This window comes from Moschus berezovskii, chromosome 5, assembly GCF_049115385.1.
Source record: "Moschus berezovskii isolate FMDL1 chromosome 5, NW_MosBer_1.0, whole genome shotgun sequence".
Taxonomy (NCBI): domain Eukaryota; kingdom Metazoa; phylum Chordata; class Mammalia; order Artiodactyla; family Moschidae; genus Moschus; species Moschus berezovskii.
The window spans coordinates 53,613,431-53,640,860 of record NC_142464.1 but is presented as its reverse complement, the minus strand read 5'-3'; the positions used below and the strand labels follow the sequence as shown (position 1 = coordinate 53,640,860).

Here is a 27,430-nt window from a genome sequence, read left to right as displayed (position 1 = left end):
ATTGGGTCAGTCCTTGTAGCTTAACTGAGGAGAGTCTGTAAGATATTAGCCGGCATTTTTTGTACGCTTGTTTCCTTAAATGTTGTTAGGTGACATTGCTGCGGTCCGAGTTTTAGCATCTCATTTGCATGAAGATTATGATGGCATTATAGCTTGGTCGCTGCTTTCTCTTAAGGTCAGTTCAGTGCCTCGTATCACTTAGGTATCAAATCATCAGAGCAAATCCCAGGTCTTATTTTATGCCCGCTGTATGCCAGGCACTATGATCAAGGAGCTTAGAGACTATTTATGGAAGTCACAGAGAGCAGGTAAAGGGGTGTCATAAGGTGAGCCTAATTGCCAAATGATTCACATTCGTTCGCAGAAGAGAGACATCCAACTTCATGCTGGGATGCTCAGGGAAGGGTTCCTAAAGAAGGTTCCTACAGACGGGGGACAGTTTAAATGGAGAAACAGAGGGGATATTTTAGACCATCGTTGGATGCTCACTTCCAATTTCTTCTTGCCATGCAGCATGGTGTCACTGAAGTTTTTTAAACAGAGGAGTAAATCAAAGTAATCCTTTAACTAATGGCAGAGTACGTGATTGGGTAAAGCAGAAGAGAAGAGTTAGGAAGACCAGATGGAGTAGAAAGAAAAAAAAAAGCTAGTTTTTTTTTTAGTAGACATTCACCAATTGCCCTTTTATCTTTGCATCCCATCTGCTCTCCCTGTTACCCATAGGTTCCAAAATAATACTTATTGTTTTTCCACACAAAATCCAGCTCTGTGGTAAGACCACTATATTAATTACTTTGACTAAATGGACACATTGGCCTAAAGTAAATGGTTGGTTTAAAAAGACAATTGGCCTGAGTCATTTTTTTCTCTGAAACAACATGGAGTCTATGGCTGAATTGGACTGCTTTTTCTGGGTTAGCTTTTCTTTCAGAGACATGGTGTTGGAGCTACATGTTTGAGAATCTAGTTAAGCCAGAATGTGTTTTCTGAACACTTGCTCTGTGGTAGCACTGGAGAGTCAAAGAGCCCCCTAACCTTAAGGGCTTATGTTGTAGTCCAGACACGAGAAGAATGCATGACAGCTAACAACATTCATGACGAAAACATTGTCCATTGAAGTGATGGTGACGATTCTTAGTGCTGAGGGAGAGCGAGTGGGAAGCTGTAATGTATGAAGAATGTTCATTCCCAGACTTGTTTTCCCCACTGAGGCTCTCCTGGAATCACAGTCCAGGTTAAGGACTCCTCGTAGTATGTCACACCTTTCTTTGTCTTTCTATGCAACAAGCTTTCAAGCACGAATTCACCAAAAGAATCTTTTGACTCAAAGTTTGGAAGTGTCTGCAACCCCCTGGGGAAAACTACGTTATAGTTATTTTTATCATCTCAAGTCATTTGGAGAAATTAAATTTCTTAAGTCTCAAAATATACACAGGGTTAGTAAACTGCTATCTTGTTTTTTGCAGAAACTGACCAAACAAAAGACTATGAAGCATATTTTATGAGTAACTCATCCCCAGGACTGTATCTATGGTGTGGGGTCTGGAGGCAGTACTAATCCTTGTGTCTCTCTCCCAACATAGATAACAGTAACCACCAGCACTGGGCAGGATTTGAAAGACTACCACAATCAGACCCTTAGGTAAGTGTGGCTTTTCTCTTGTGTCAAAATTTTCTGGATGAGGGTTAAGGAATCTTCCTGCGTGAGTCCTGCACCCTAATCTTATTCCTACCCTGTCTGATTCAGCTTTTCTAAGCACGAATGCTAACTAATCTGCCTTGAAGTTAATCTTTGTACTTTTTTTTTTTCTTGCCCACAAACTCTCCTTGTTTTCCCCACAACCTTCTTTTTGTTTTTTCCCAAGCAAGAGGAACTAGTTCTGTCTCCAGATCTCCTTGTAAATTCTTCCTTTCATAGCACTGCATAATTCATGTTCTTTGAAAATTATCGTTTACAAAGGATTCTGGAAAACAAATCAAAGTATTAATGTTGCTTATTGGGAGGGGTTGATAACTTTGACTTAGTGTAAAACATAAAAGCAGACAGCCTTCATATTTATGTTTATAATCTCAATTTGAAATGTATGTAACTATTGATATTGGGCTAACTTTTCATCTTTATATAATCATTCTCTACAAGAGTTACATAAACTGAGAATTGGGTCTTTTTCCTTGTATGTCATAATTTTAACTTGCTTCTGCATCCCTGATTAAGAGTGGGTTTTATAGTGGTAGAACCATGGGGCATGAGTTCTTTAGGAACTCAGGATACCTCATCATGGTGCCATGAAAGGAAGAATTTACAATGAGATCTGGAGACAGAAATAATTTGTTCAGTTGCTCAGTCATGTCCAGCTCTTTTGTGACCCCATGGACTGGAGCCCACCAGGCTCTTTTGTCCATGGGATTTTTCAGGCAAGAATACTGGAATGGGTTGCCATGCCCTCCTTAATGGGATCTTCCTGATCCAGGGATTGAACCTATGTCTCCTGCATTGGCAGGTGGATTCTTTACCACTGAGCCACCTGGGAAGCACCTGTATATATACATGTGTGTGTGTGTGTGTGTGTGTTTATAAAACAGACACAAAAATTAGTAGCTATGTATGTATAATTTAAAAAAAAACTTAGCAGAGGAATTCCCTGGCACTCCAGTGGTTAGGACTCTGGGCTTCCTCTGCACTGGGCACAGAATCAATCCCTCATCTGGGAATTAAAATCTGCATGCTGTGCTGTATGGCCAAAAGAAAAAAGAAGAAAATCAGGACTGTTGGGCACTTTGGCTGGGGGGTGGCAAAGTGGTTCATTCCTTCATCCTTTAGGCATTTCACAACACCAAGCATAAAACTGTCTCTCCAAACAGGCTCTGTTCACTCAGAGTCACTGAGCAGTCCAAATTTTCTTAGAAACCAATTATTAAAGAAAGGAAAGCAAAGAGGGGTGATGACAGCAGAGTAGGGAGCACACACTCTACTTTCCTCCCGCACCATTTCTCTTTACATTTAAATCAAACAATTATGTCAGGCTCTGGGCACATAGAACAATTCTTATGTCCATGACCAGATTAATGGATTAGAGTTACTGAGAGAGGCTAAAGCAGTGGTATTCCTTAGCTTACAAAGAGAAAGTCAGGGGTGAGTGGATGGCAATGTTGAAGCACAGAGGCCAAGATCTTAGGTCAGAGCAGAAGTCTCAAGGGCACCAGGTGGATTTAGACCAGTCAGAAAGAATTCGATAGATAGGAGTTTTGTTATATAATGGGCAACCACAGGCTCTTCTATGAAGACTTTGAGAATAGGAAAGGCAGGGAGTTTACTCTGGAGAAACAGATGATGTGTGGCCCCTTTGGAAATCTCTTCAAGTACCCTGTTCTGCCCCAGAAATGTTTTTTAAAATTTATTTATTTAGTTTTGGCTGTGCTGGGTCTTCATTGCTGCGTGGACTTTCTCTAGTTACGGCAAGTGGGGGCTACTCTCTAGTTGCAGTGCTCGGGCTTCTCATCTCGGTGGCCACTCTTTTTGTGGAACACAGGCTCTAGGATGCACAGGCTCAAAATTTGTGCCGTACAGTTGCCTGTGGCATGTGGAATCTTCCTGGACCTGGGAGCAAACGTGTGTCCTTTGCGTTGGCAGTTGGATTCTTAACCACTGGACTACTAGGGAAGTCCTGACCCAGAAATTAAGGGTTTGCATTTCAGGATATAAAGTCTAAAATAATACCTGCCCTTTCTCCCCTGACACCCATCTCCAACCTCAGACACTTTTGACAACCAATTGAATTTCTTAAGCTTTTCTTTTTTTTTCTATGTCAGGGCTTCCTTTCTTCTTAAATCTGCAAAATGTAGCTGCTGTCATGAGTGGAGTGAATCACAGTAAGATCCAGAGCTAGGACCAGGGTAAGGCGAGGAGGGCACCTTCCACATAAAATTTAAGGAAGTCCCCCCAAACTTAGTGATTATATTATTTTGCCAAGGCTGCCAGAACACAGTACCACAAACTGAATGACTTGGGCTAAGTCACTTCAGTCATGTCCGACTCTTTGAGAACCCCTGGACTGTAGCCCGCCGGGGTCCTCTGTCCGTGGGATTCTCCAGGCAAGAATACTGGAGTGGGTTGCCATGCCCTCTTCCAGGGGATCTTCCCAACTCATGGATGGAACCTACGTCTCTTATGTCTCCTGCTTTGGCAAGAGGGTTCTTTACCTCTAGCATCACCTCTTTAAGCAAGAGAAATTAATTGCCTCTCAGTTCTAGAGGTTGGAGGGCCAATATCTAGGTGTTGGCAGAGCCATGCTCTCTCTGCAGGCTCTAGGGAAAGAGCTGTTTTAAGCTTCTCTCCAGCTTCTAATAGTTCCTTGACTTGTGGCAGCATAACTCCAATTCTCACATGACATTTTCCCTGCATGTCTGTCTTTGTCCAAGTTTCCCCTTTTTCTAAGGTTTACCAGTCATACTGGATTAAAGTCCACCCTATTCTAGCATGATCTCATTTTAACTAACTATATCTGTAATGACCCTATATCCAAATAAGGTCCTATCCATACTGGGGGTTCAGATTCAACATATGCATTTTACAGGGGGCAAAATTCAACTCATAACAATCTTCATAATAAATAGCATTCAACAGTGTTTCAAAAATCAGGATTAATGTAAAGAATCCTTGATGCACAAAGTACCAAATTTTTCTTTAATATTTATTTGTATTTATTTGGCTGTGCTGAGTCTTAGTTGTGGCATGTGGGATCTTTTTAGTTACTACATGTGGGATCTAGTTCCCTGACCAGGGATTGAACCCAGGCCCTCCATGGTGGAAATTCAGAGTCTTAGCCACTGGACCACCAGGAACATTCACAAAATAACAAAATTTTAAGTAAAGACAGAACCAGTATGATCATACAGGATTCCAGAGTTCAAGACTCATGTTCAGGTACACACCAACTCAACATCCCCATGAAAGCTTTGAAATGGTTCCTTACCTGGGAATAATATTGGCAGTATCCAGGCCCAAGACTGCCCCTCACCACCATCTCAGCTGCTCATCCTATACTCCTGGGGTACCCCCTCTACCACCACCATCAATAGAACAATTAAAGAGTTAATCTTGGGCCCACCTGGGAGTCCTGTGGTTAAATATTTTTGAAATCTCATTCACCAGAGAGATTTCAGAATGGGCCAAATCAGTACACTACACATCAAATATTTCAGGTGTTTATAGGTGTTCCAAGGAAAGTCTCTTAATCCTTTTTTTATTTGTTCTCATAATGTAAACATAATGATAGCTGTTATCCTACAAAAGTGGTGTAGGAAGATCAGTAATTATGTGCTGAGAAGTACAGTGCTGCACTGCATGAAAGGCTGCAGTGACAATTGCAGACTCGTCTGCTGTTGAATTCATTCATCCATCCATCTATCCATCCAGTATATATTCATTCATCCAACACATTTACCACATGCCTGACACAGTGCTCAACTCTGGGAATAAAACAATGAACAAGAATACAATCTGTCCCTGCCTTCATGGAGCTAAAAATTCTAGCATGGGGAAGACAGATTTTAAACAAATATATTCACAAATAAATTTAAAATTGCAAATTGTGATAAATGCAGGGAAGGAAATAAGGAGGTTGTTGGCTTCAGAGGACCACAAAGGGGTCAGAATTTAGACCAGGCCATGAGGAGGTGACACTTAAGATGAGAATTACTTTAAGGGGTAAGAGGCTCATTTGAGGCTCTAAGTTCCCCTGCTACGGAACCCTCGAGCCAAAGCTGTTCCCTAGTTTTGAGCGAAGCCTATTTAACGATGGAGGCAATCTTCCCACTGCTGGGTCCTTCACGGTAATAAACCAGGGCAATCTCCTATGTCCAGATAAGAGTAAAGATAGCTTGCCAGCGTGTCTGATGCTTGCGCGGGGAAAGGACAGGCTTGGGCTTTCGAACCATCTAGCTCAGCTTTTATGTCAGCAAAATTGATGACCATCAAACAATGCACAGTGCAAGGAATTTCTTACAATCTCTATGCAGCCACTGAGAATGTTAGAGAAGAAAAATGTGGAGGGAGATGGAACTGAAAGGATCTATTAATTGTATTATAATAATGACAAAAAATTACAAGCTAGTACCATAGGGACAAAGTAATTTATTGATTAATTGAGAATTCAGTTAAAGCAAAGATCCATAAAAGTATTCCATAAGCATTTTATTTTAATTGAAACAATGGATATGTACACTCATTTGCTAGTCTTTCTAGTTACAGCCTTGTCTCTTTGAGTATGGATCTACTGATTGGAGTTTCTTGTGATCTTTCTGGCATAAACGGTACCCAATTTCTGTTTCTTCCAAATGAAAAGAAAACAAAGACATTTGTGAAACCATCGAAGCCCAAAATTCATCAAGATTTCTTCAGTTTCTTTTCCCAGCCTTTTCCAGCTGTCCTAATTCCATAAGAGCTTTTTTAGTAACCATTCTTTACTGAGTCTACCCAAAATATTCAACTTAATTTTTAAAGAATGAACATATCTTTCTTTTCCATGCTTTTGGGATTACATAAAATTTAATTACATTGTAGGGTTACAATGACCAAACGGGTTTGGGAACAAACACATCTTATTCTTGGTAAGCACGAAAACAGTGAAAGTGAGTGAGGGGCTTCCCTGTTGGCTTAGATGGTAAAGAATCTGCTTGCGGTGCAGGAGACAAGGGTTTGATCCCTGAGTCAGGGACAAGGAGACAAGGGTTTGATCTGCTTGCAGTGCAGGAGACAAGGGTTTGATCCCCTGGAGGAGGAAATGGCAACCCATTCCAGTTTTCTTGGCTGGGAAACCCCATGGGCAGAGGGGCCTGGTGGGCTACAGTCCATGGGGTCCCAGAGTCAGACCTGACTGGGCGACTGTCACTTTTTCACATCTTATTCTTGGGAAGCATACAGCTCAACAAATGGCAGCATAAGTACTAGAGTGGACTAGGTTAATAATAATAATAACAGTTATGGTGCCTACTATGTGCCAGGCATTGTTATTAATGCTTTGTTTAAATGCTAATTTCTCCCAATGACCTTGTGTGTGTGTGCATGCCAAATCGCTTCAGTTGTGTCTGACTCTGCGCAACCCTATGGAACGTAGCCCGCCAGGCTCCTGTGTCCATGGGGGTTCTTCAAGCAAGAATACTGGTGTGGGTTGCCATGCCTTCCTCCAAGGGATCTTCCTGACCCAACATTGAACCCACATCTCTTATGTCTCCTGCATTGGCAGGTGGGTTCTTTACCATTAGTGCCACCTGTAGATAGGTACTAATATTTTCTCCATTTAAAAATGAGAAGACGAGGGTCCCAGAGAGTAACCTCAGCTGGCTAGTATCCATTACGTTGTAGGGATGGGCCATGAGGTGAGCGGGTGAATTGGTTAAGCAGAGTTCTGTCATGAGAGCTTCTACTTCAAAAGTGTTGCTTTGTGTCCACCAAGTCCTGGTATTACCTCCTTACGAGGGTAGTTGGAATGTTCAAATCTTTCAAAGGTCTTAAGAAGCAGAATCATTCACCACTTTCAGAGATAATAACTTTGTGGTCCTGCCTTTAAAAAAAAAAAGAAGAAGAAGAGACCATCATCTTCCCAGGGCCCTTCAAGCCTAAGATTCTGGAGAAAGAAATAGCAGGCAATAAAGCATTTCTTTTCCACATTAGTTGCCTTTGCAGAAAGCTGATTTCTAAGTGTTTCCTCTGGCCACCATAGGGTGATGCTGTCAGTGCCCATTTCTTCACCTTTGTGTCTTCCTTCCAGCCAGGAATACCTGCTCAGGGTTGGGTTTCTGGCTGACAGTCAGCCCATCTTCTCTCCTGAGATGACCCCAGGTTGCCTGGCTTCTGCCCCAACCACTGGTGGCCGCTCTGTCCCATCTGCTTCACCCTGGCCCCTTGCTCCTGGCAGCCTGCCTGAAGAGCTGTGTCCTTCCCTTCTGCTGCCATCTGCCCTCAGCACTCCCTGGTTCTTTCGTCTCTGCCTGGCTTCTCACTTGATGCCTGTCTTGATCCCCCCTTGCTGTTCACATATGCTCCTATGGCAACTTGTCCACCCACACCTATTTTACTTTCTCAATTGGTAGTAAATGTGCATGGCAGAAAAACCAAAACTATGTGAAAAGGTCTATAGTTAGATGTTTTGCTTCTATCTCTGCCCCCATCCACTCCATCCCCTAACCCTCATGCCGGGGGGAAATATTTCTATTAGTTTCTTATATATATCTCTCTCTCCAGAGTTTTTGTAAATGCAGATACAAAAAAAATCCATTCTTCTCTTCCTTGGATAAAATGTATATGCATTGCTCTGCTCTTACATTTTTATCTTTTTCACTTAACAGTATATTTTAGATATTTCTCCAGAACATTTTGTTCTTTTTTAAACTATGTAATAAAAGAGCTCATGCCTAAGACCCATTGAATGGTGTGGGTACCAGTCCTCACTGACAGACACCTGGACTTTTCCAGTCTTTGGTGGATGTAAACAATGCTGCCAGGGACAGCTTCGTGCATTTTATTCATGTCAACCCATTTTCCTCCTCCATTTTCCTCCCTGATCCTTTGAGTCTTTCAAGACAAAGTGGACTTCCAACATGTCATCTGTGCTGACCTCTTATCTTTGGCCAAGTCCTGTGACCTTGCTATGGCCTCCTTCTCCTAACTCTGAATTTGACCTTGGTTCTTATCTAATAGGGTGTGTTTTTATTTTTTCCACATTCACCTTCTGTCTACTCAACAAATTTTCTTTTTTTCTTTTAGAGTAAAATATTTCTATTTAAGATTAGCAATTAGCACATAAATCCAGTGATTCTAAGCAGTTTCACCAATATCAATAGTTGGCATGTATTAAATATTTATGGTGGGCAAGGCACTTTGCTATTAATAGATGCTGTATGTTTTCAGTAAAGAATCTGTCTGCAATTCAGGAGACCCGGATTGGATCCCCGGGTCAGGAAGATTCTCTGAAGAAGGGAATGACTACCTACTCCAGTATTCTTGCCTAGAGAACTTCCTGGACAGAGGAGTCTGTTGGGCTATAGTCCATGGGGTCACAAAGAGTCAGATATGACTGAGTGACTAACACTTTTTCTTTCATTTGCATTGAATATTTCTGGTGGGCAAGGCACTTAGCTATTAATAGATGCTGCATGTTTGTCTTTGCATCTACCTAATCGATAGTATATTAAAAAGCAGAGACATTACTTTGCCAACAAAGGTCCGTCTCGTCAAGGCTATGGTTTTTCCCGTGGTCATGTCTGGATGTGAGAGTTGGACTGTGAAGAAGACTGATCGCTGAAGAATTGATGCTTTTGAACTGTGGTGTTGGAGAAGACTCTTGAGAGTCCCTTGGACTGCAAGGAGATCCAACCAGTCCATTCTAAAGGAGATCAATCCTGGGTGTTCATTGGAAGGACTGATGCTAAAGCTGAAACTGCAATACTTTGGCCACCTCATGTGATGAGTTGACTCACTGGAAAAGACTCTAATGCTGGGAAAGGTTAGGGGTGGGAGGAGAAGGGGACGACAGAGAATGAGATGACTGGATGGCATCACCGACTCTGTGAACATGAGTTTGAGTGAACTCCGGGAGTTGGTGATGGACAGGGAGGCCTGGCGTGCTGTGATTCTTAGGGTCGCGCAGTCGGACACGACTGAGCGACTGAACTGAACTGAACTGAACTGAATCCTTTTACCAACCCAGTAAGAGAGGAATTATCATTTTTACTAATGAGAAGCCTCAATGTCAGAGAGGTTAAGCAACTGATCCAAGGTCACACAGCTGGTAAATAGCAGAGATGGGATCTTAGCTCAAGCCTGCCTGACCCCACCATAATCTCATCTCGAATTCAGAGTAAAGGGTTTGTGGAAATTTGGGGTTTTAAGTCAAGGAGGGTCAATGAATGAGTTTAAAAAAATCTGTTCAAACCCAGAGCTCTATTAATCCTTTGTACTTTTCTAGTTTCCGTGAGGATTTTCATTATAATGACACCTCTGGTTACTTCATTATTGGAGGGAGCAGGTATGTGGCCGGCATCGAAGGGTTTTTTGGACCCCTGAAGTACTATCGCCTCCACGCTCTGCACCCTGCACAGGTGAGCCAGAGGACCAAGGTACATTTGGGCGCTTATGGGTGATGGGCATGTGGCTCAGGAACATGGAACTCAGTCCAGGGCAAACAAAAGATTTATCCATGCCAGACCTCGCATCAGCTCTGTCACTAAACATAATTAATATTGAGGCTTTTCCCCCCTGCAAACACGATAATAGATTTTTGTTAACGTTTGGTTCATTTAGTACTCATAAAATGGAAACCATTTACTTCCTCTGTTTTAATAACTAGCAGCTTAATTATAGAGTCGATATTTATCAGGCTGTTGCCTATCCAGTGATTAAGCTAATGAAAGGAGAGAAGCTTAGTTATTTGGTAAAACTTCTTTTATATGCTATTATTTAAAGTATCAGAAAAGGAGACACTCCAGGAAATTAGACTCTTGGCTCTGCATACTGCTTTCTCCAGAAACAGGCCTTCAGCTCATACTGGGTGGAGTGAACTGCGGTGGCAGAGATCACAGAGGGACCTGTCGTCAGAATTGAATTCTCAAGTCCAAAACTCACCCACAAATGGAATGGAATTGTCCAAGTCTTCAGGCCAGCTCCAGCAGGGCTAACAGCTAGAGGGGGGTTGCCCCACATGGGAAACTTCACCCTGGTTGCTTTTTGTGCTTTGGTAAGGAGATCGCTGGATACCTGAAAAAGGAATATATATATTTTTTCATTCCCATTACCTTGTGGAGTTTGTTCTGGGAAAATCAGGAGTTACTAGGTAAAATCAGTTAGGAAAACTGGGGCACCTTTTCGCCTATGGGTCATCTTAGAGCCCCTGCTGAGAAATCTCTAGAAGAGAAAAAAAAATGAAATTCATTTGTTCATTTGTGCAACCAGTACTTATGAAGCACCTACTGTGTGCCAGGCTCTGTACAAGATGCTAAGGCATCCAAGATGAATTTAGGTGGTGACTTTCAAACTTTTTTTTGAAGGTGATCTACAACAATTAAAAAAATTCCGTTTTAAAAGCATGAGCAGTAAATACATATTCATACATATGCAGTACCTACATATATATATGCATGTACATACACACACATAAATGTATACACACAAAACTGAAAGAAGAATTTTACTAAGAACCCAGACCCTTGTTGTGTTCAGTGTACTATGATATTTTGTGTTCTGCTTCATAAAAAACAAAATCACTGCTGTTACAAACCACTGAAATAATGTCATGACCCTCCGACAATGGGTCACAACCCGCATTTTGAAAACCACTGAGTTGAGATAAGACCTCTGGTCTTGAGCAGCTCCCTGCCTGGGTCTTAAACAGTTAAGTCATGAAAGAATGGGGTCCATGCTTTCATTTGGACGTGAGCACGGTGTTTGGGAGTGCTGAGGCGGGCTCATCTGCTTGGGTACTCATGTGAAGGTGGGTGGGCTGCTAGGGAGGCAGCCCTGAAGTGGTGACCTTGGATCTAACTCTTAGAAGTTGAGCAGGAGACTTCCAAGCTGAAGAAAATGAGAGGAGGGCTGCCAGGGAGCAGGTGCATCACAGTTGGATTTGGTGACCTTCGGGAACTCTGGGATGATGAAGGTGATCTCTGGGGATAGAATGCAGCAATGGGGAAGAAGAGAGCATGGAGATCGGGTCCCTGGGAAATCTAACATTTAAGAAGCTCTGCAGACGAGAAGATGCTACAAAAAGGAAGCCAGAGGGAAGCGATCAGAGCTGGCATGCCCTTCAATTCCTAGTAACACCCTTCTTTTGAGAATCCAGAAAGGACGATCTGTGTACAAAAAAGCCAACTGGGGCTATCAGTGGGAGAAGGAAATCCAGCATAGGTATCCATGGGCGTTTGATGGCAGTTGTTGTTCCTTTCGTTTTCTTGCCCTTTTGTAGATTTTCAATCCCCTCCTCGAGAAGCAACTTTCTGAACAAATCAAGTTATATTACGAAAGGTGTGCAGAAGTGCAAGAAATAGTGTCTGTGTATACATCCACGGTGCAGCAGGGGGACAGGAGACAAGAAGCATGTAAGTACTGAACTTAAGGAGAGCAAGCTCTAGCTCTGGGCATTTGTATCAACATGTTTGGCTTCTTCCTGTGAGTGTGTTAGTCACTCAGTCATGTCTGACTTTTTGTGACCCTATGGATTGGGGCCTGCCAGGGATTCTCCAGGCAAGAATACTGGAGTGGGTTGCCATTCCCTTCTCCGGGGTATCTTCCTGACCCAGGGATTGAACCCAGGTCTCCCTCATTACAGGTGGATTCTTTACCATCTGAGCCTGAGAAGGCTTCTTCCTCAGGAGGCTGAAATAGAACACATGTGACTTGACCAGTGGGGACAAGTATGACCTCCATAGATTGATGCAAATGAAAGTGTGCCTTGTACCTAGATCCCAACAGGACCAACACTCAGCAGGAACCCAAGGCTGCTTCATAGCTTTAAGCAGCTGTAATTTAGTTTAAGAATATAAATGAGAGTGTTTTGAGCCTCAAATTGTATTATTCCCATCCATAATGCGATCTTAGGCCAGTCTAAGAAAATAAAAATGAATTGGAAAATAAATTAATCATTAGAAATGTTTCCCCATCGGTGCACTTTTGTCTTGGGCCATTAATATCTGAATATTAGCTTTCAGAAATGTTGAACAATGGCTTTGTTGTTAGGGACTGGGTTTTATTTTTTTTAAATCCTTGAAATTGACTCATTCTGGAAGACATTGGTTATTTTTCAACAGAAAGAATGAATTTCAAATAGAGTGTTTTCAGGCCTGCCCATATTTGCATGGACATCCTTTCATTCATATGGAGGGTGTACCTGTTATAAAACTCGTCTCATCTTCCAATGTTCCAGCTTGGACCTAGCACTTACAAATTTCTCTGGCTATAGATCTTCTTGCATGGTATGGTGGCACTAGAGTTAGTCACATATGTTCCTTCTGGAAGAGAAATTCCTGTGGGACCTTTGCCATCAGCAAAAGCAAATTGAGTATTTCAGTCCCGCCAAGATATCGCACCATCCCCAGAGCTGAACTTCCCATTTCAGGCCATGGAGGGATAGATGCCTCTTGCACAATACCCCATTCTGATAGGGTTCACATAAAATGGTCCTGGGAAGTGATTAGAGATGATGATAGGTAAGTGTGGAAAGGCAGCACTTCTGCAATTTAATTTAAGAATAGGCTATACTAGTCCCCCAGCTGCCGCTTTCACCGCTGAATCATCCAGAAAATATGATGCTGTCAGAAGAGGGGGAAGATATATAGAATAGTAATATCCCAAACAGGAAAGAAACTGATTTTGATAGCTGATGTAATTTCAGGAGAGATACCCGGAGTCAGAAGGCTGGTCTTGCATGCTGATCTGTGTGGTGGCATTGGGAGGACTTTTCTAACGTCTTCTGCTGCCTCGATTCCCTGGGGTCCCTGGGCTTTGCTCCTCGAGTCACACTGCCAACAAAATGGCCTAGATATTGGCCTCTTGGGGACCCGTCCGAGGCCAGCTGCTCATTCTGTAGAATTATTCAACAGCTATCAGCAACTTTGGCACATTTCCCTTGGAAGAGGCTTTGAATTTGTGACCTCGAGGCAGAGGCATAGTAGCCAATTTCAAATCCCTGATGTATTCAAACCAATATCCAGTAAGCTTAAGTCTAATGCCTTATTTCTGGTTCATCTTAGAGGAAGGGATTTAGGGAGCAAGCCCTTCCCTCTAACAGTACCTGGGGCTTCCCTTTCCTGTAGGCAACCTCCGAAATTCCTACCTGGACCTGAAACTCAGATATGGGCAGCCCTCGACGTGCAGAGCCTTCCCCTGGGAGAAGGAGCTGAGAGCCAAGCATCGAAGCTTGTTTCAGGCCTTGTTGGAGCTGAGTTTGGTGACAGGTAATTGAGTCCATGCCTTGTCTTTGGACATTGGTTAGAAAGGTTTCTATTTTTCTGCTTTCCTTTACCTTCTTTAGTGATTTATGCCTTGAAGTTATTTTAAACACTAGTGTGCTAGCTTAATTTCAAATTTAAATTCTGCCCTTGTACATCCACCACTCTCAATATACCTGTGCACATTTGTGACACTAAATAGAAAAACTTAAATTTAGGAATCACTTGAGCAAGTCTTTATGTAAAGCCAAGGCCAAAGACAAACAGCCGACAGTCAGACCTGACCCCAAATGTGGTTGCCCTGGCATACACATTGTTGTCAGTGTTTTTAAAAATTAGTGACCAGTTTCTAAAAACATATAAACTACAAATTTCTGGCTTTTGTCAAAATATCCAAAGATCTGGCGATGCTGGGCCTCAGTTCCTGAGTGGCAGCGAGCTCAGAGGTGAGTGGTTGGCACAGACGGGTTTTGTCCACATGCAGCCCCTCCTGCCTCTAGTTGAGCACTTCTTGTCTACCTCAGTCATAGATCTCACCTGCCTGGGCCCTTGGGCACTTGAACTTGAGACCCCCTGACCTGAAGTATTTTGAAGCGGCATTTCAGGAGTCTGTGTATATTTCCCAGATGTGGCCAGCTTAAGTCCATTGCCATTATGGTTTGCATTGTAATTAAGTACACACTGTAAGATCCTGAGGGATCTGGAAACAGTGTCTGTTGGGAAGAGGAGAGAAGCTGGAGGTGTGCAGCCTGGGGAAGGAAACGATAAAGAGAGTGATGAGAACTATTTTAGCGACTAGTGAGAGCCTGCGGTGTTCCTGGGCGTACGATCAGACCCTTGAGTCAAGGCAATGCAGAAACTGATTTCTGCTTCGCTTAAGAACTTTCTAAAAATGGAGCGTCCAGTGGAATAGATTCTCTTTGCAGACAGTGACTCACGCTCACCCCATCTTGAAAGAATTCAAACCATAAAAGATATTTCATTTTTGGTTCATTTGATATTTGCTGAGTGACTGCTCAGTTACTTGGCTAGACTGCAGAGTTAAGTAAAATAATTCAAGGTTTCTGCCTGGGAAGGACAGACTTGAAAGTAAAGAAAAATCATCATGTATTTTTATAAATAAAAGCTATGGGAGTAATCGACAACTGCACAAAGGCAGTGGTCAGTTCTACTTAGAAGTCTAGGATGTTCAGGGTAGGCTTCCTGGAGGAAGTGACACTGGGAGTGATTTTTTTCCCTAATTTTATTTATTAGTATTTATTTTGGGCTGTGCTGGGTCTTTGTTGCTGCACAAGCTTTTCTCTAGTTGTGGTGACTGGGGGCTAATCTCTAGATGCAGTGTGCAGGCTTCTCCTTGGCAGTGGCTTCTCTTGTTGCAGAGCATGGGCTCTAGAGCACACAGGCTTCAGTAGTTGCAACTCCTGGGCTCCAGAGTGCAGTAGTTGTGGTGCATAGGGTTAGTTGCTCCAAGGCTTGTGGAATCTTCCTGGAGCAGGGATCAAACCCACGTCTCCTGCACTGTCAGGTGGATTCTTTACTACTGAGCCACCAGGGGAGCCCCTGGTTCCAATTTTAACAGTACTTTCTAGCTGTGTGATCTTAGGCAAGCCACTTCATTTCTCTGAGGCTTAGTTTCCTCATCTGCAAAATAGGGATGACAAACAGGAGTCTGTCTCTCCTAGCGTTGGTTTAAATGAATTTATACTTAGAGTATTGGCACTTAGTAAACGCGGTGTATTCAGCATTTCTCAGTCTTGGCACTGTTGATGTTCAGGACTGGATCATTTTTTGTTGTGAAGGGTCTGTCCTGTGCATTTTCGGATGATTAGCTGTATTTCTGATCTCTACCCACTAGATATCAGCGGCACTCTGTCTCCTCCCATGTCCCCGCCCCCACTCAAATGTAACAACCAAAAATGTCTCCAGACATTGCCAAGTGTCCCCCAGGAGGCCAAACTGCCCCCAGTTGAGAATCACTGCTGCTGTGTACGTGTTCATCTGTTATTACCCGGTCTTCATGGGTCTTCTGGGAGATGGTTGAGTTGCCCCCCGAGCTGGGTGAACAGAAGAAGGAGATGCATGTTGGAAGGTATAGGCTAAACGGGCAAAGACAACATCCACCTGAAAACTAGTTTCATGAGATTTTGGATATGTTTAAATATAGTTTTGCTGATTTGGAGCAGGAATGAATCATTTTTCACAAAACATTCTTTTTAAAGCAAATACTCTCAATAAAGAATGTTTTTGTGTTATTTTTACAGCTCAGAAATTTCGTTTAAAGAATGTGGAATGATTTTATTCTCCGCGGAGGCCTAGAAAGGGAGCTCATTAAAAACCCAAATCATGAGCCCCCGAACCTTGAGACTTGATGGGCTTCGGTGCTGGGGAGCTGTCACATGGCAGCACAGAAACGTACACAGCTGCCCCATCCCTGGGGGATGAGGGGGCGCAAAGCTGGGTTGGCCGCTTCAAGGCTCGCTGCTGGTGCCCAGCCAGCCAGGTGGGTCCTGCTGGTGCCAAGTCTGCTTACATCAGCACCAGTGAGCATGCCCTGAGGGGACCTCTGGCTCCCCAGGCATGGGGCCACCTGCATCCCGCCTCTCCCTGCCACTTCCTGAGGCCCAGGAGCAGGTGGCACAGGGATGGGGGCAGACAGGGTGGGCACATCTCCAGAACCAAACTCAGACCCCCGTTCTGTCAGCTCCTGTACGTCTAGTTTACGTTGTCCCATCCGTGGGAACTGGGAGCTGTCTGCAGAGGTAGGGCCTACACTCCTCGTTAAAATTCATCTCTGCCTGGCACACTGCCCTTACTTGGGGTAATCATAGTTAACCAGATATTCTGTCTGCCTAATCCTAGAGAGGGAGAAGGCAATGGCAAGCCACTCCAGTACTCTTGCTTAAAAAATCCCATGGATGGAGGAGCCTGGTAGGCTGCAGTCCATGGGGTCACTACGAGTCAGACACGACTGAGCGACTTCACTTTCACTTTTCACTTTCACGCATTGGAGAAGGAAATGGCAACCCACTCCAGTATTCTTGCCTGGAGAATCCCAGGGACGGGGGACCCTGATGGACTTCTGTCTATGGGGTCACGCAGAGTCGGACACGACTGAAGTGACTTAGCAGCAGCAGCAGCAGCAGCAGATATGGCTCTCTAGGAGAAGGCAATGGCAAGCTACTCCAGTACTCTTGCCTAGAAAATCCCATGGATGGAGGAGCCTAGTAGGCTGCAGTCCGTGGGGTCGCTAAGGGTCGGACACGACTGAGCGACTTCACTTTCACTTTTCATTTTCACACGTTGGAGAAGGAAATGGCAACCCACTCCATTGTTCTTGCCTGGAGAATCCCAGGGACAGGGGAGCCTGGTGGGCTGCTGTCTATGGGGTCGCACAGAGTCAGACATGACTGAAGTGACTTAGCAGCAGCAGCAATCCTAGAGAGAAACTGGTGTCACACGTTGTGCCCAGTTTCTAACAATCCTGAGACAATGAAGAAAGTTTGATTTTTTAAGTTGCGGGGTAAAAAAATATAATTCAAGATTATTCACATATCTTTACTTTGGCCATCTAGAAAGAAGAGTAGTCAGACTGCTGTGACTATGTTTCTCCTCCCACTTCCTCACATACCTTTTCTCCCAAGCTTATCCTGCAGTGGGTGTCTAGCTGGCTTTGGAGTGCTTTGGACAACTCCAGTCAATAGGACCTATGTTTGTATCATGTTTTCTGCTGTCAGCCTGAGCTGTTTCGTCCTGTTGACTAATAGACTTTTCTAGAATATCCTCATCAGATTACATTTCTCGTATCTGAGATAAGCTATAGGAACAGACTCAAGAATCAGATGTTGGCTGCTCAAAATTCTTGATGTAGAAATCATGTAGGTGCAGTAGCACAGATAAAGGAATGCAGCTGTGTGAATAACTAAAGTCCCTTGTATCACAACCTTCCATTCATTCATTCCCTAGACAAGTACTGACCAAGTGGCCCCCATGAGCCAGGATAGAACAAAGATGGGGCCATGTTTTAAGTGAGAGTGACTTAGGTTAAATGCAAAGAAAAACATCAGCTCCCATAGTTCCCACAAATAGAATTAATTGGTGGAATTATTTTTTTCCTGGCATTAAAAAATACATACGACAGCAACAGACAATGGCCTGCAATTTCTCGTTCTTTGTGACAGACTCACCATTTTCTTGGCAGCATTGCCTCACATTCACCGCCAACTCCACTGCCAGGCTGCTGTACGTGCGCACTTCAGATGTGAGTGTATCCCCCCACACCGACACCATATGATTTTAGATGGATCATCACTTCAAAGGAGCCCTGGGAACAGTGCATGGGGTACAGAGAGGGGAGCTTGTGCTTCCTCACAATCAGTTAGAGTGTCCTCTGCTTTCTGCCCAGGGAGGTCAGGAGTGGTCATCACCTCCTAGTTGTTCCCAAAAGATTGAGCTCTACTTTTCTACTACAGAAGAGAAAATCAAGTGTTTACACTATCACTCTTTAAGGACTGTAATTTAAAAAAATTTTTGTGGTAAAATGCACATAATTTAAAATTCCCCATCATCACCATTTTTAAGTGTAAGGGCTTCCCTTGTAGCTCAGTTGGTAGAGAATCTGACTGCAGTGAAGGAGATTCAGGTTCGATCCCTGGGTTAGGAAGATCCCCTGGAGAAGGAAATGGCAACCCACTCCAATATTCTTGCCTGGAGAATCCCGTGGACAGAGGAGCCTGGCAGGCTTCCATGGGGTCACAAGAGTCGGACACGACTTAGCAACTAAACCCCCACCACCATCAGTAGTGTTAAATATGTTCACATTGTTGCACAAACGATTCTAGAACTTTCTCATCTTGCAAAACTGAAACTCTGTACTCATTTAGTACAGAGTACTAGCTTCCCTGGTAGCTCAGATGGTAAAGAATCTGCCTGCAATGCAGGAGACCTAAATTTGATCCCTGGGTTGGGAAGATGCCCCTGGAGAAAGGAATGGCAACCCACTCCAGTACTGTTGTCTGGAGAATCCCATGGACAAAGGAGCCTGGCGGGCTACAGTCCGCGGGGTCGCAAAGGGTCAGACATGACTGAGCAACTAACACTGCTAGTATACTCCTTTAGACCACAATTCCCCACCCCGCCCCCTGGTGGCCACCATTCTACTTTCTTGGTCTATGCATTTGATTTTTTGAGAGACCACATGTGAATGTAATCATACAGTATTTGTCTTTGTGTGACTGGCTTATCTCACCTAACATAAAGTCCTCAAGGTTTGCCCATGCTGTAGCCTCTGTCAGAATATCCTTCCTGTTTAAGGCTGAATAATATTCTATTGTATGTCTAGATCACATTTTGTTTATTCATTCATCTGTGGATGGACACTTGGGTTACTTCCCCCAACCCAAGCACACTATTCTGAATAGTGCTGCTTTGAATGTAATGTACAAGTATCTCTTGAGGACTTGGCTTTCAATTCTTTAGGCTGTATACTGAGAGGTGGGCTTGCTGGATCATATGATGATTCTACATTTAATCTTTTTAGGAACCATTATCCTGTTTTCCATAAGGACTGCACCATATTACATTCCTGTCAACAGTGTACAAGGGTTCCAATTTTTCCACATTCTCACCAACACTTGCGATCCTCTTGATGGTACTTGATGGTAGCCATTTTCATAGGTGTGAGGTATAAGTTGTAATTTATTTGCTAGGGTAAGTCTAGTTTCATAGGAATGAAGAATGCAATACTCTCATTAAGTGACAGTGTCTATGAAAGAGATTCACGGACAGAAAGGTAACTTACAGACCTAAGAGACAGAGTCGCCCACGTAAAGCTCATCTCATCTGCCTTGAGACACACGTCCTTGATCCTCTGTGTGTCTCCATTACTTGCTTGACTGCAAGCTTGTCCAGGGTGATGCAAGAGGTGTGAGTATCCACTGACACTTCCAATTACTTCTCAATGTCTGCAATGATGCTGGACATAGGTTAGCTGCTTAGTTATCAATCCTTCTTCCATATGACCTGATATAGTGCATTTCTGCACCACTCCCCACAGAGAACACATCTCAGCCACCTATCTCCTCAGCTTGCCTGCCATGCAAGAAGCCTTCAAGTTCCAACTCAAACAGCCTCTTCACATCATCGTTCCTGTCCCCTCAGGCAGTTGGCTCCATCTCCCCCACCCTCCTTGCCCTTGTGTAGGTTTTCCCGTATCAGTACCTATCTTACCAAGTTACAATATTGACTTGCCTGTCTAGCTCCACAGCAGTGCTCAGATGTCTTCTAATCTATGCTGTCTTTGAAGACCCTCAGTAAGTATTTGTTGAGTCATTAAACACACTCCAAATTAATAAGTGATCTCATTATAAAAGTACTAAAAACATCTTTTGAGGGTGTGAGAGAACAGGGAGTTTGACTTCCAGGAGATGCAAGTTCAAAGCCAAGCCATTATATCAATCCAGACTGATGGAGTTTATGGCTTATTTGCCTTTTCTCTACATTTTTCTGATTTCTCTCACACAATTTTAGTCTGCTTCCCCCTCAGGAGGTGACATCCTGGCTCTGAAAACACTGTCCTGTTTCCCAGGTCAGGCAGAATGCTGTCTCCCAACTCTTGCCTGTCAGCAAAAGTAAACCAGAATCCTTCTTAGAATATGCACACGCATTACAAAAGAATACCTGAAATACAGCCCTCAGGGTGCTTGCCTCCATATATCTGTAACCTCGTTGCTAAGGTAATACAGGTGCCTGGATATGAAACTGCCCGAAGGTTCATGCAGACCCAACTTGGCACCCATGTACTGAGAACCTCCAAGCATGGCGCTGGGCCCTGGGGCGACTGTAATGAGAAGCGTAGACCGACCCACACATTGCTGTCTGCCAAGTGCCAGGGGGTGTGGAGGTGGGAGTCTTCTTAGATGGTGACAGCTGATGTGCTAACCTGATATAAAATGCAGCTGTCCCCACTGGTAGTTCCCAATCTGAAGCAGCACAGGACTTGTTCCACACCTCCCGGAGTCAGCATGCCTTTGAGTTAGAGATGGCAGTGCTCCTGGGGCACCCAGCTGCGATGCATACAGATGTAGCAGCCAACCCTTCCCGCCTCCCGGCATTCCTGGGCCACTGCTCTGCATCCTCATTTCCTCAGTGGTCCAGGAATGCTCCTGTGCCCCTCTGTCCTGAACTCCAGGCTCTGGGGAACATCCGACCAAGACCCCATGTTCAAGACTTCAGGGGGACCATTCTAATTGGCCAACCTCTGTGCTGTTTCCTGGGGAACCTCCAATTCTCTGGGAAAATGGCTCTTGTCAGAGCATAGAATCACCTATTAGCTGTTTCTAATGCTGCTGCTGCTGCTAAGTCACTTCAATCTTGTCCGACTCTGTGTGACCCCATAGATGGAAGCCCACCAGGCTCCCCCGTCCCTGGGATTCTCCAGGTTTCTAATGCTAGGCTGGTAGTATTTCAGTATGCACACCTTTTCATCCTTGAAGAGGTATGCTGGCTGCTTCTTTCACTCTCCTTTCAAACGGAACCCTTTGGATTCAGAAACCCTTTGAATGGGGCTCTGGAATCAGGGAAGAGAGATGGTGGGGACTGGCTGGTAAGAGGCTGCCAGAATGGCAGAGCCAGGGGAAGGCTCTGGGTCAGAGAACTGCTCATGGTAGGAAGGAGTGGGGAAGGACACAAAGGCCTCAGTGCAGGGGGCTCCCCGGCAGGGAGGGCCAGTAAGCAAGACAGGTGAGCAGCCAGCACGGCCTCCAGACATATGCCCCCAGGCCACAACTGTTGACTCCCTTTCTTCTTTTCATGCCAGACTGGGCACCCCTGAGCCCATGAGAGCTGGTGACTGTGGCTACAGAGAGGCTGAGTTCTGCCTCAGGGGGTCCTCAGTGGTCCTCAGGGGGAGGCCAGGTCTGAGACTGGGCTCCCGTCCTAGGGCTGATGCCATCTGCATTGTTCCTGCAGGACCATTGCCCAGCTTGTGCCCCAGGCTTCAGAGAGTGGAGTGCAGGAGACAAGGTTCCTCTTCATAATATGCAGAGGGGTGCTGGCTGCACTAGTGTCACGCTAGCTTGTTCCTGAAAGTCAAAGTGTTAGTCGCCCAGTTGTGTCTGACTCTTTGCAACCCCATGGACTGTAGCCCCTCAGACTCCTCTGTCCATGGGGATTCTCCAGGCAAGAATGCTGGAGTGGGTTGCCATTCCCTTCTCCAGGGGATCTTCTCGACCCAGGGATCAAACCCGCATCTCCCACCTTGCGGGCAGATTCTTTACTGTTTGAGCTACCAGGGAAGCCCCACAACTCTTCCTGTTTTTGCAGTGGTTATGGAGCCTAAACTGCAGAGCAGGAACAGGGTGGAAACACAATGGTGTTATTTAGCAATTCCAGGACACTCTGGAATTTAAGAGCTATGTTTGCTGGTTTTCATTAAAGGGCCCCCATCTTATTTTTTTAATTCAAGGAAGTATACATTATAGTTTTTAAAAAGTACACACAGAGAAAGAGATAAAAAGAAGGAGGGAGTGGGGAGAAGAGGAGGGAGGAAGAGAAATGACATGTATAAAGTCAGAAAATCTACACAGGACAGAAAAGTACAAATAGTTTATTTCGGGGAGAGAAATAAGCCACCTCTTTGAGCCTCAGGAACCCTGTGGGGCTCATCAAATGCAAATGCAAATGAGAGACGTGCTGTTTTTTGTTTTGTTTTTTTAAAAAAAAGAACTAGTAAAACTTGTTGAAGATCTTTCTTTTTCTGGTTAAATGATATTTTCTCCTTTCATGTTTCCCCCCCCTTTTCAAACTTCTCTGGATACATTATACCTTTTGGAAGGTTGAAACCGAAAACGACTTTCTTAATGTGTCTTTTTCCCCTCACAAGGAATAAATAAGCCTGCCTTTTTCTCCCAAGTTCTCCATCAGATGTGGCTTCAGCTCCTTCAGTAGGCGGCTACCTTCTCGTTTTCTGCTTTTTGCCTCTTTTAATGATGAGCGCACAAATGGTGACCTTATGGTATTGCTGGAAAAAAGGAAAAAGAGCAAAATAAACGATACTGTGCTCCTGGGAAGAGAGTGAGAGTTAATTAACGGTGGTGGTGCCTATTGTTTCCTTAGCCTCTCGTGTGGGAAGAAAGAAAAATGGGAAAATGGCTCCACTTCTATTTTGTTTGTTTGTTTTTCATTACTCCATTAATCTCCATAAACAAGGCATGTTTTTTAGTTACAGATCCACTAGAAAAAAATGCATATGCTAAACCAGATGGGTGAAATTAACAGTCTCATTAAATGTATTTTTAGATAGCCAGTTTTACAATATCACCAGTGACATCAGAGCTTTGATTTTGTGCCATATTTGAAATGCAAACTTTAAAAAATGTGCAAAATGAGCAGTTTTGCTTTGGAAGTGTTATTATTTTATTATTATATCCACAAGGGCAGAAAATTGTCTAGATTCTTTTGTAGAGAAAGTACCGATTGGTAATGTTTGGGGGGAGTTAAGAATTTTAATAGGTAAAAGAAATAATGAAGCCTTTTCCACCTGCCTTCATTTCAGTCTGCAAATTTTGTGTGTGTGTGTGTGTGCATTTGCTGAGGATTTGAACTCTGTGAAGTTTCTCCCTCCTGATTGTTATTCTCCAGCAACCCGTGCTTCTGGGACAATCCTGCTAATGATTTCTGGGGTTCTGTGCCAGATGTCAGCAGGGCAAGTGTTTCATTTGGAGCTTCATTTAGTTTGGAGTCTCTTTTCTCCTTTGAGTCCCCAAAGCCCATGTCCGTGGGTACTCAGGCAAAACTCATCATCTTAGTTATGTGTTTGGCAAAGCAGGTAAGGCCAGAATGAATCGTTAACAAAATGGTAATATTGCTTTGCTCTGAGTGTGCACAAAGGGGCATTGGAGATGAGCATGTATTTAAAAGTAAATATAAGAACAAGTAGGAGTAGGGTTGATTTTGCAACTCCAGCTGAGTGCTGCAGTACACACTGAATCACTGCAGCAGGTTTTCACCCTGTCCAATGGTTGTATAGGATGGAATTCTCTCAACTCTGCAAAGGGAAAATTCCGAAGAAGAGCCCCAGACTCCTGGTGGAAAAGGGGAGTATTATTCAGATCCATCCCAATAGATGAGCAGAGGAAGATGTTCAGGGATGTTCACTGGCATGTTGTTGGTTATAGCCAAACCACGGGAAGCAACCCAAGAGGCTAAAAATAGAGACCTGGCTGGAAGAACAGCACTGCCATAGAATGCAATGCTATTAAAAGTTTAGGAAGGAGAATAAGCTTCTAACTGCTGAGGACAGGTGTTTGTGGTATGCTGTTAATTTAAGAAAGAAAGCTGACAGATAAGCATAGGGGACTAGACTCAATATCTTGTAATAATCTATAATGGAAAAGAATCTGAACAAGAATATGTATGAGTCATTTTGTTCAACAGCTGATACTAACAATGTTAAACTAATTTCAATAAAATATTCATAAGGGAAAAAAGTTGAGAGTTTGAATCTATAGGAGCTTTTCATAAGGAAAATATGTATGTATGCAAGCAGATAGATGTGTAATGAATTATCTATGCTGAGGAAAAGTCTAGAAGTACATGCACCACACTTTCAATAGTTTTCCTTCACAATTAAGAATGACTGGAGGAGAGGGGACTTTTTATTTTATATAAACCTACATTGTTTGAGTCTTTTTAAAAATATATATAACAAGCAGCTGATCCTTTAGGAATTTAGAAAAAGTACAGAAGGATGAGCAAAGTTCATTTGTTTAGTGAGGTGGTCCTTTCAGCACTTAACTCTTGGGAGAGAGAGAGTAAAAGCAGATCCAAGGTGCTACCTCTGAACAAGCTGAAGAGGGTGAGGGTGAGGAGTTTCAGGAGCCAGGAGATAGGACTACCTTAGCGCTGAGGGGAGGTGGTGGGCAGGTACCTTTCCCACGGCTTAGCAAGGCACATGCCTCCCTGACAGGGGCAGTCAGCTCCCTATGTGCTGAAAGGGATAGGCACCAGCTCATAATCAATGGCCTGGGTCTCACAGTTTCATCCATTGGACTCCGCTGGCTTCTGTGATGCCAAGGCAGAGGCATCAATCTCTGCCAATGAGTTGCCCTTCAATCCAATCTCAAATCCTCCAGCGAGAGATTTCCCGCACTGGAAACTTATCTCTGTTCATGCCTCTTGTGAATTTTTTGTGAAAGTCGCTCAGCCGTGTCTGACTGTTTGCAGACTATACAGTCCATGAAATTCGCCAAGCCAAAATACCGGAGTGGGTGGCCTTTCCCTTCTCCAGGGGATCTTCCCAACCCAGGGGTCGAACCCAGGTCTCCCACATTACTTTGATGGAGTGCTGAGAGAGTGAGTCTCTCGTTGCCTCCTGGAAGTTGTTAGTAACATTTTAATGTAGGATAGATTGAAGAAGATCAAAGAAAACTGTTAGACATAATTCTTAGGGGAGAGAATTTTCATTTTAAATAAGTTGACTGCATCTCTTTAAATGGAAGTAGTACCTGTGCAATCCTATGTAGCTCTTTGTAACATAGCATCTGGTAGACACACAGAGTAGAACTGTAAACATTCGCTGGCTGATTAATAAATGAGAGATGAATAATGTAGATAGACTTTAAAGGACTGTACAGATTATAAGGCCTTATAACTTGCCCGTTTGGACTTAGTTTATCAATTTATGGGAGGATTAGATGAAAGGAAGTGCCATAGCTTAAAGCGATTATATAGAGAGGTCTCTACCCGTGGCAGTAAGGTACTTATTAAGACACGTGGGTGCCTATCATCAGGAAGAAGTTGGAATGCAGTGAATAGGAATCTTTTTCTGTGACCTACCAAGCTGGATTCTAGGCTTGGCTCAGCCACTTTGCCAGCTTTTGTAACTTTAGACAAGTTAATTGACTTCTCAAGACTTCAGTTTCCTCATCTGAAAAATTAAGACCCTAATTATAGGGCTCCAAAATCACTGCAGATGCTGATTGCAGCCATGAAATTAAAAGACGCTTACTCCTTTGAAGGAAAGTTATGACCAACCTAGATAGTATATTAAAAAGCAGAGACATTACTTTGCCAACCAAGGTCCATCTAGTCAAGGCTATGGTTTTTCCCGTGGTCATGTATGGATGTGAGAGTTGGACTGTGAAGAAAGCTGATCGCCGAAGAATGGATGCTTTTGAACTGTGGTGCTGGAGAAGACTCTTGAGAGTCCCTTGTACTGCAAGGAGATCCAACCAGTCCATTCTAAAGGAGATCAATCCTGGGTGTTCATTGGAAGGACTGATGCTAAAGCTGAAACTGCAATACTTTGGCCACCTCATGCGACGAGTTGACTCACTGGAAAAGACTCTGATGCTGGGAAAGGTTGGGGGGGGGAGGAGAAGGGGACGACAGAGAATGAGATGGCTGGATGGCATCACCGACTCTATGGACATGAGTCTGAGTGAACTCCAGGAGCTGGTGATGGACAGGGAGGCCTGGCGTGCTGTGATTCATGGGGTCACAGAGTCAGACACGACTGAGTGACTGAACTGAACTGAATTATAGTACCTGCCTCCTAAAATTGTTTGGATTACATAATTTGCATAAGGCACTCAACCCAGTATTGGGCATTTCATAAGCCTTCATCAAAAGTTGGCATTCTTTTTGTTGTATCTAGAAACCCACAAGGAAAACCAGCGGCGAAAGATAATAAGAAGGCATCTCAAAATAAGGTTCTTGTGCTCAACTTTTTACGGCAGCACCTAGGATCTATTTCTGAGATAAAACACACTCTCCTTCAGAGTCTTAGAGGGAAAAAAAAAATCTCTCTGGCAGTTTCGGTGGTCCTAACTTGGTGTGAGTTACACTGAGTAGATTACTCTCTTGAGGCGTTCTCTCAGCTATAGAAAGCATATCCTTTCTCCCAGGATACTAGGCTGTCATTTAGTGCCAAAGGAAAAGCTGTTTACAGAATGACACCCTGGCATCCCCAACGGGTTTGATTTATTTCCCCGGAAGGTGGTGTATTTCAAGGCACTGCAGGACCAGCAATATTAATAACTCAGGTGATTTAATTGGCTCTTCCCAATTCTTTTTAAAGCCATGTCGATCCCGTGGTAGTTAATTGTGTGTGCTGTGAATTGTGTTGTTTACAGTGCCGAGGAACCAAAATGAATCTGTATTAGACATCGGTGGGCGGATATTCGAGACGGCTGTAAAGAGACTCTCCAGTGTTGATGGCCTTCACCAAATTAGCTCCATCGTCCCCTTTCTGATGGATGCCAGCTGCTGTGGATACCATAAAGCATCCTACTACCTCGCAGTCTTTTATGAAACTGGATTAACTGTACCTCGGGATCAGCTGCAGGTAGAGTATTTCATGCGTTGCAGGAATATCCGTCACCTAGATTGTATTTGCAGGGTAAGGCCCTTGTGCCCCAGGTGGAACTGGACATGTTCATGCTCCCTGGAGTCCTTTAAAATCTTTACACTCAAGAAAAACAGCTTAGGACTGTGT

At 43.8% G+C, this 27,430-nt stretch overlaps 1 protein-coding gene across 2 annotated transcripts in view; it reads left to right on the top strand.

Annotated features, from left to right (window-relative positions):
- The window catches only part of SEL1L3 (SEL1L family member 3), a 112,297-nt gene that overhangs the window by 35,922 nt on the left and 48,945 nt on the right, over positions 1 to 27,430 (top strand). For both annotated transcript variants that reach the window (XM_055434425.2, XM_055434426.2), the window contains exons 6-10: positions 1,584 to 1,642; positions 9,966 to 10,098; positions 11,958 to 12,090; positions 13,804 to 13,944; positions 27,069 to 27,280. In XM_055434425.2, the coding sequence (XP_055290400.2) occupies positions 1,584 to 1,642; positions 9,966 to 10,098; positions 11,958 to 12,090; positions 13,804 to 13,944; positions 27,069 to 27,280 (678 nt within the window). The remainder of the gene's footprint in view (positions 1 to 1,583; positions 1,643 to 9,965; positions 10,099 to 11,957; positions 12,091 to 13,803; positions 13,945 to 27,068; positions 27,281 to 27,430) is intronic.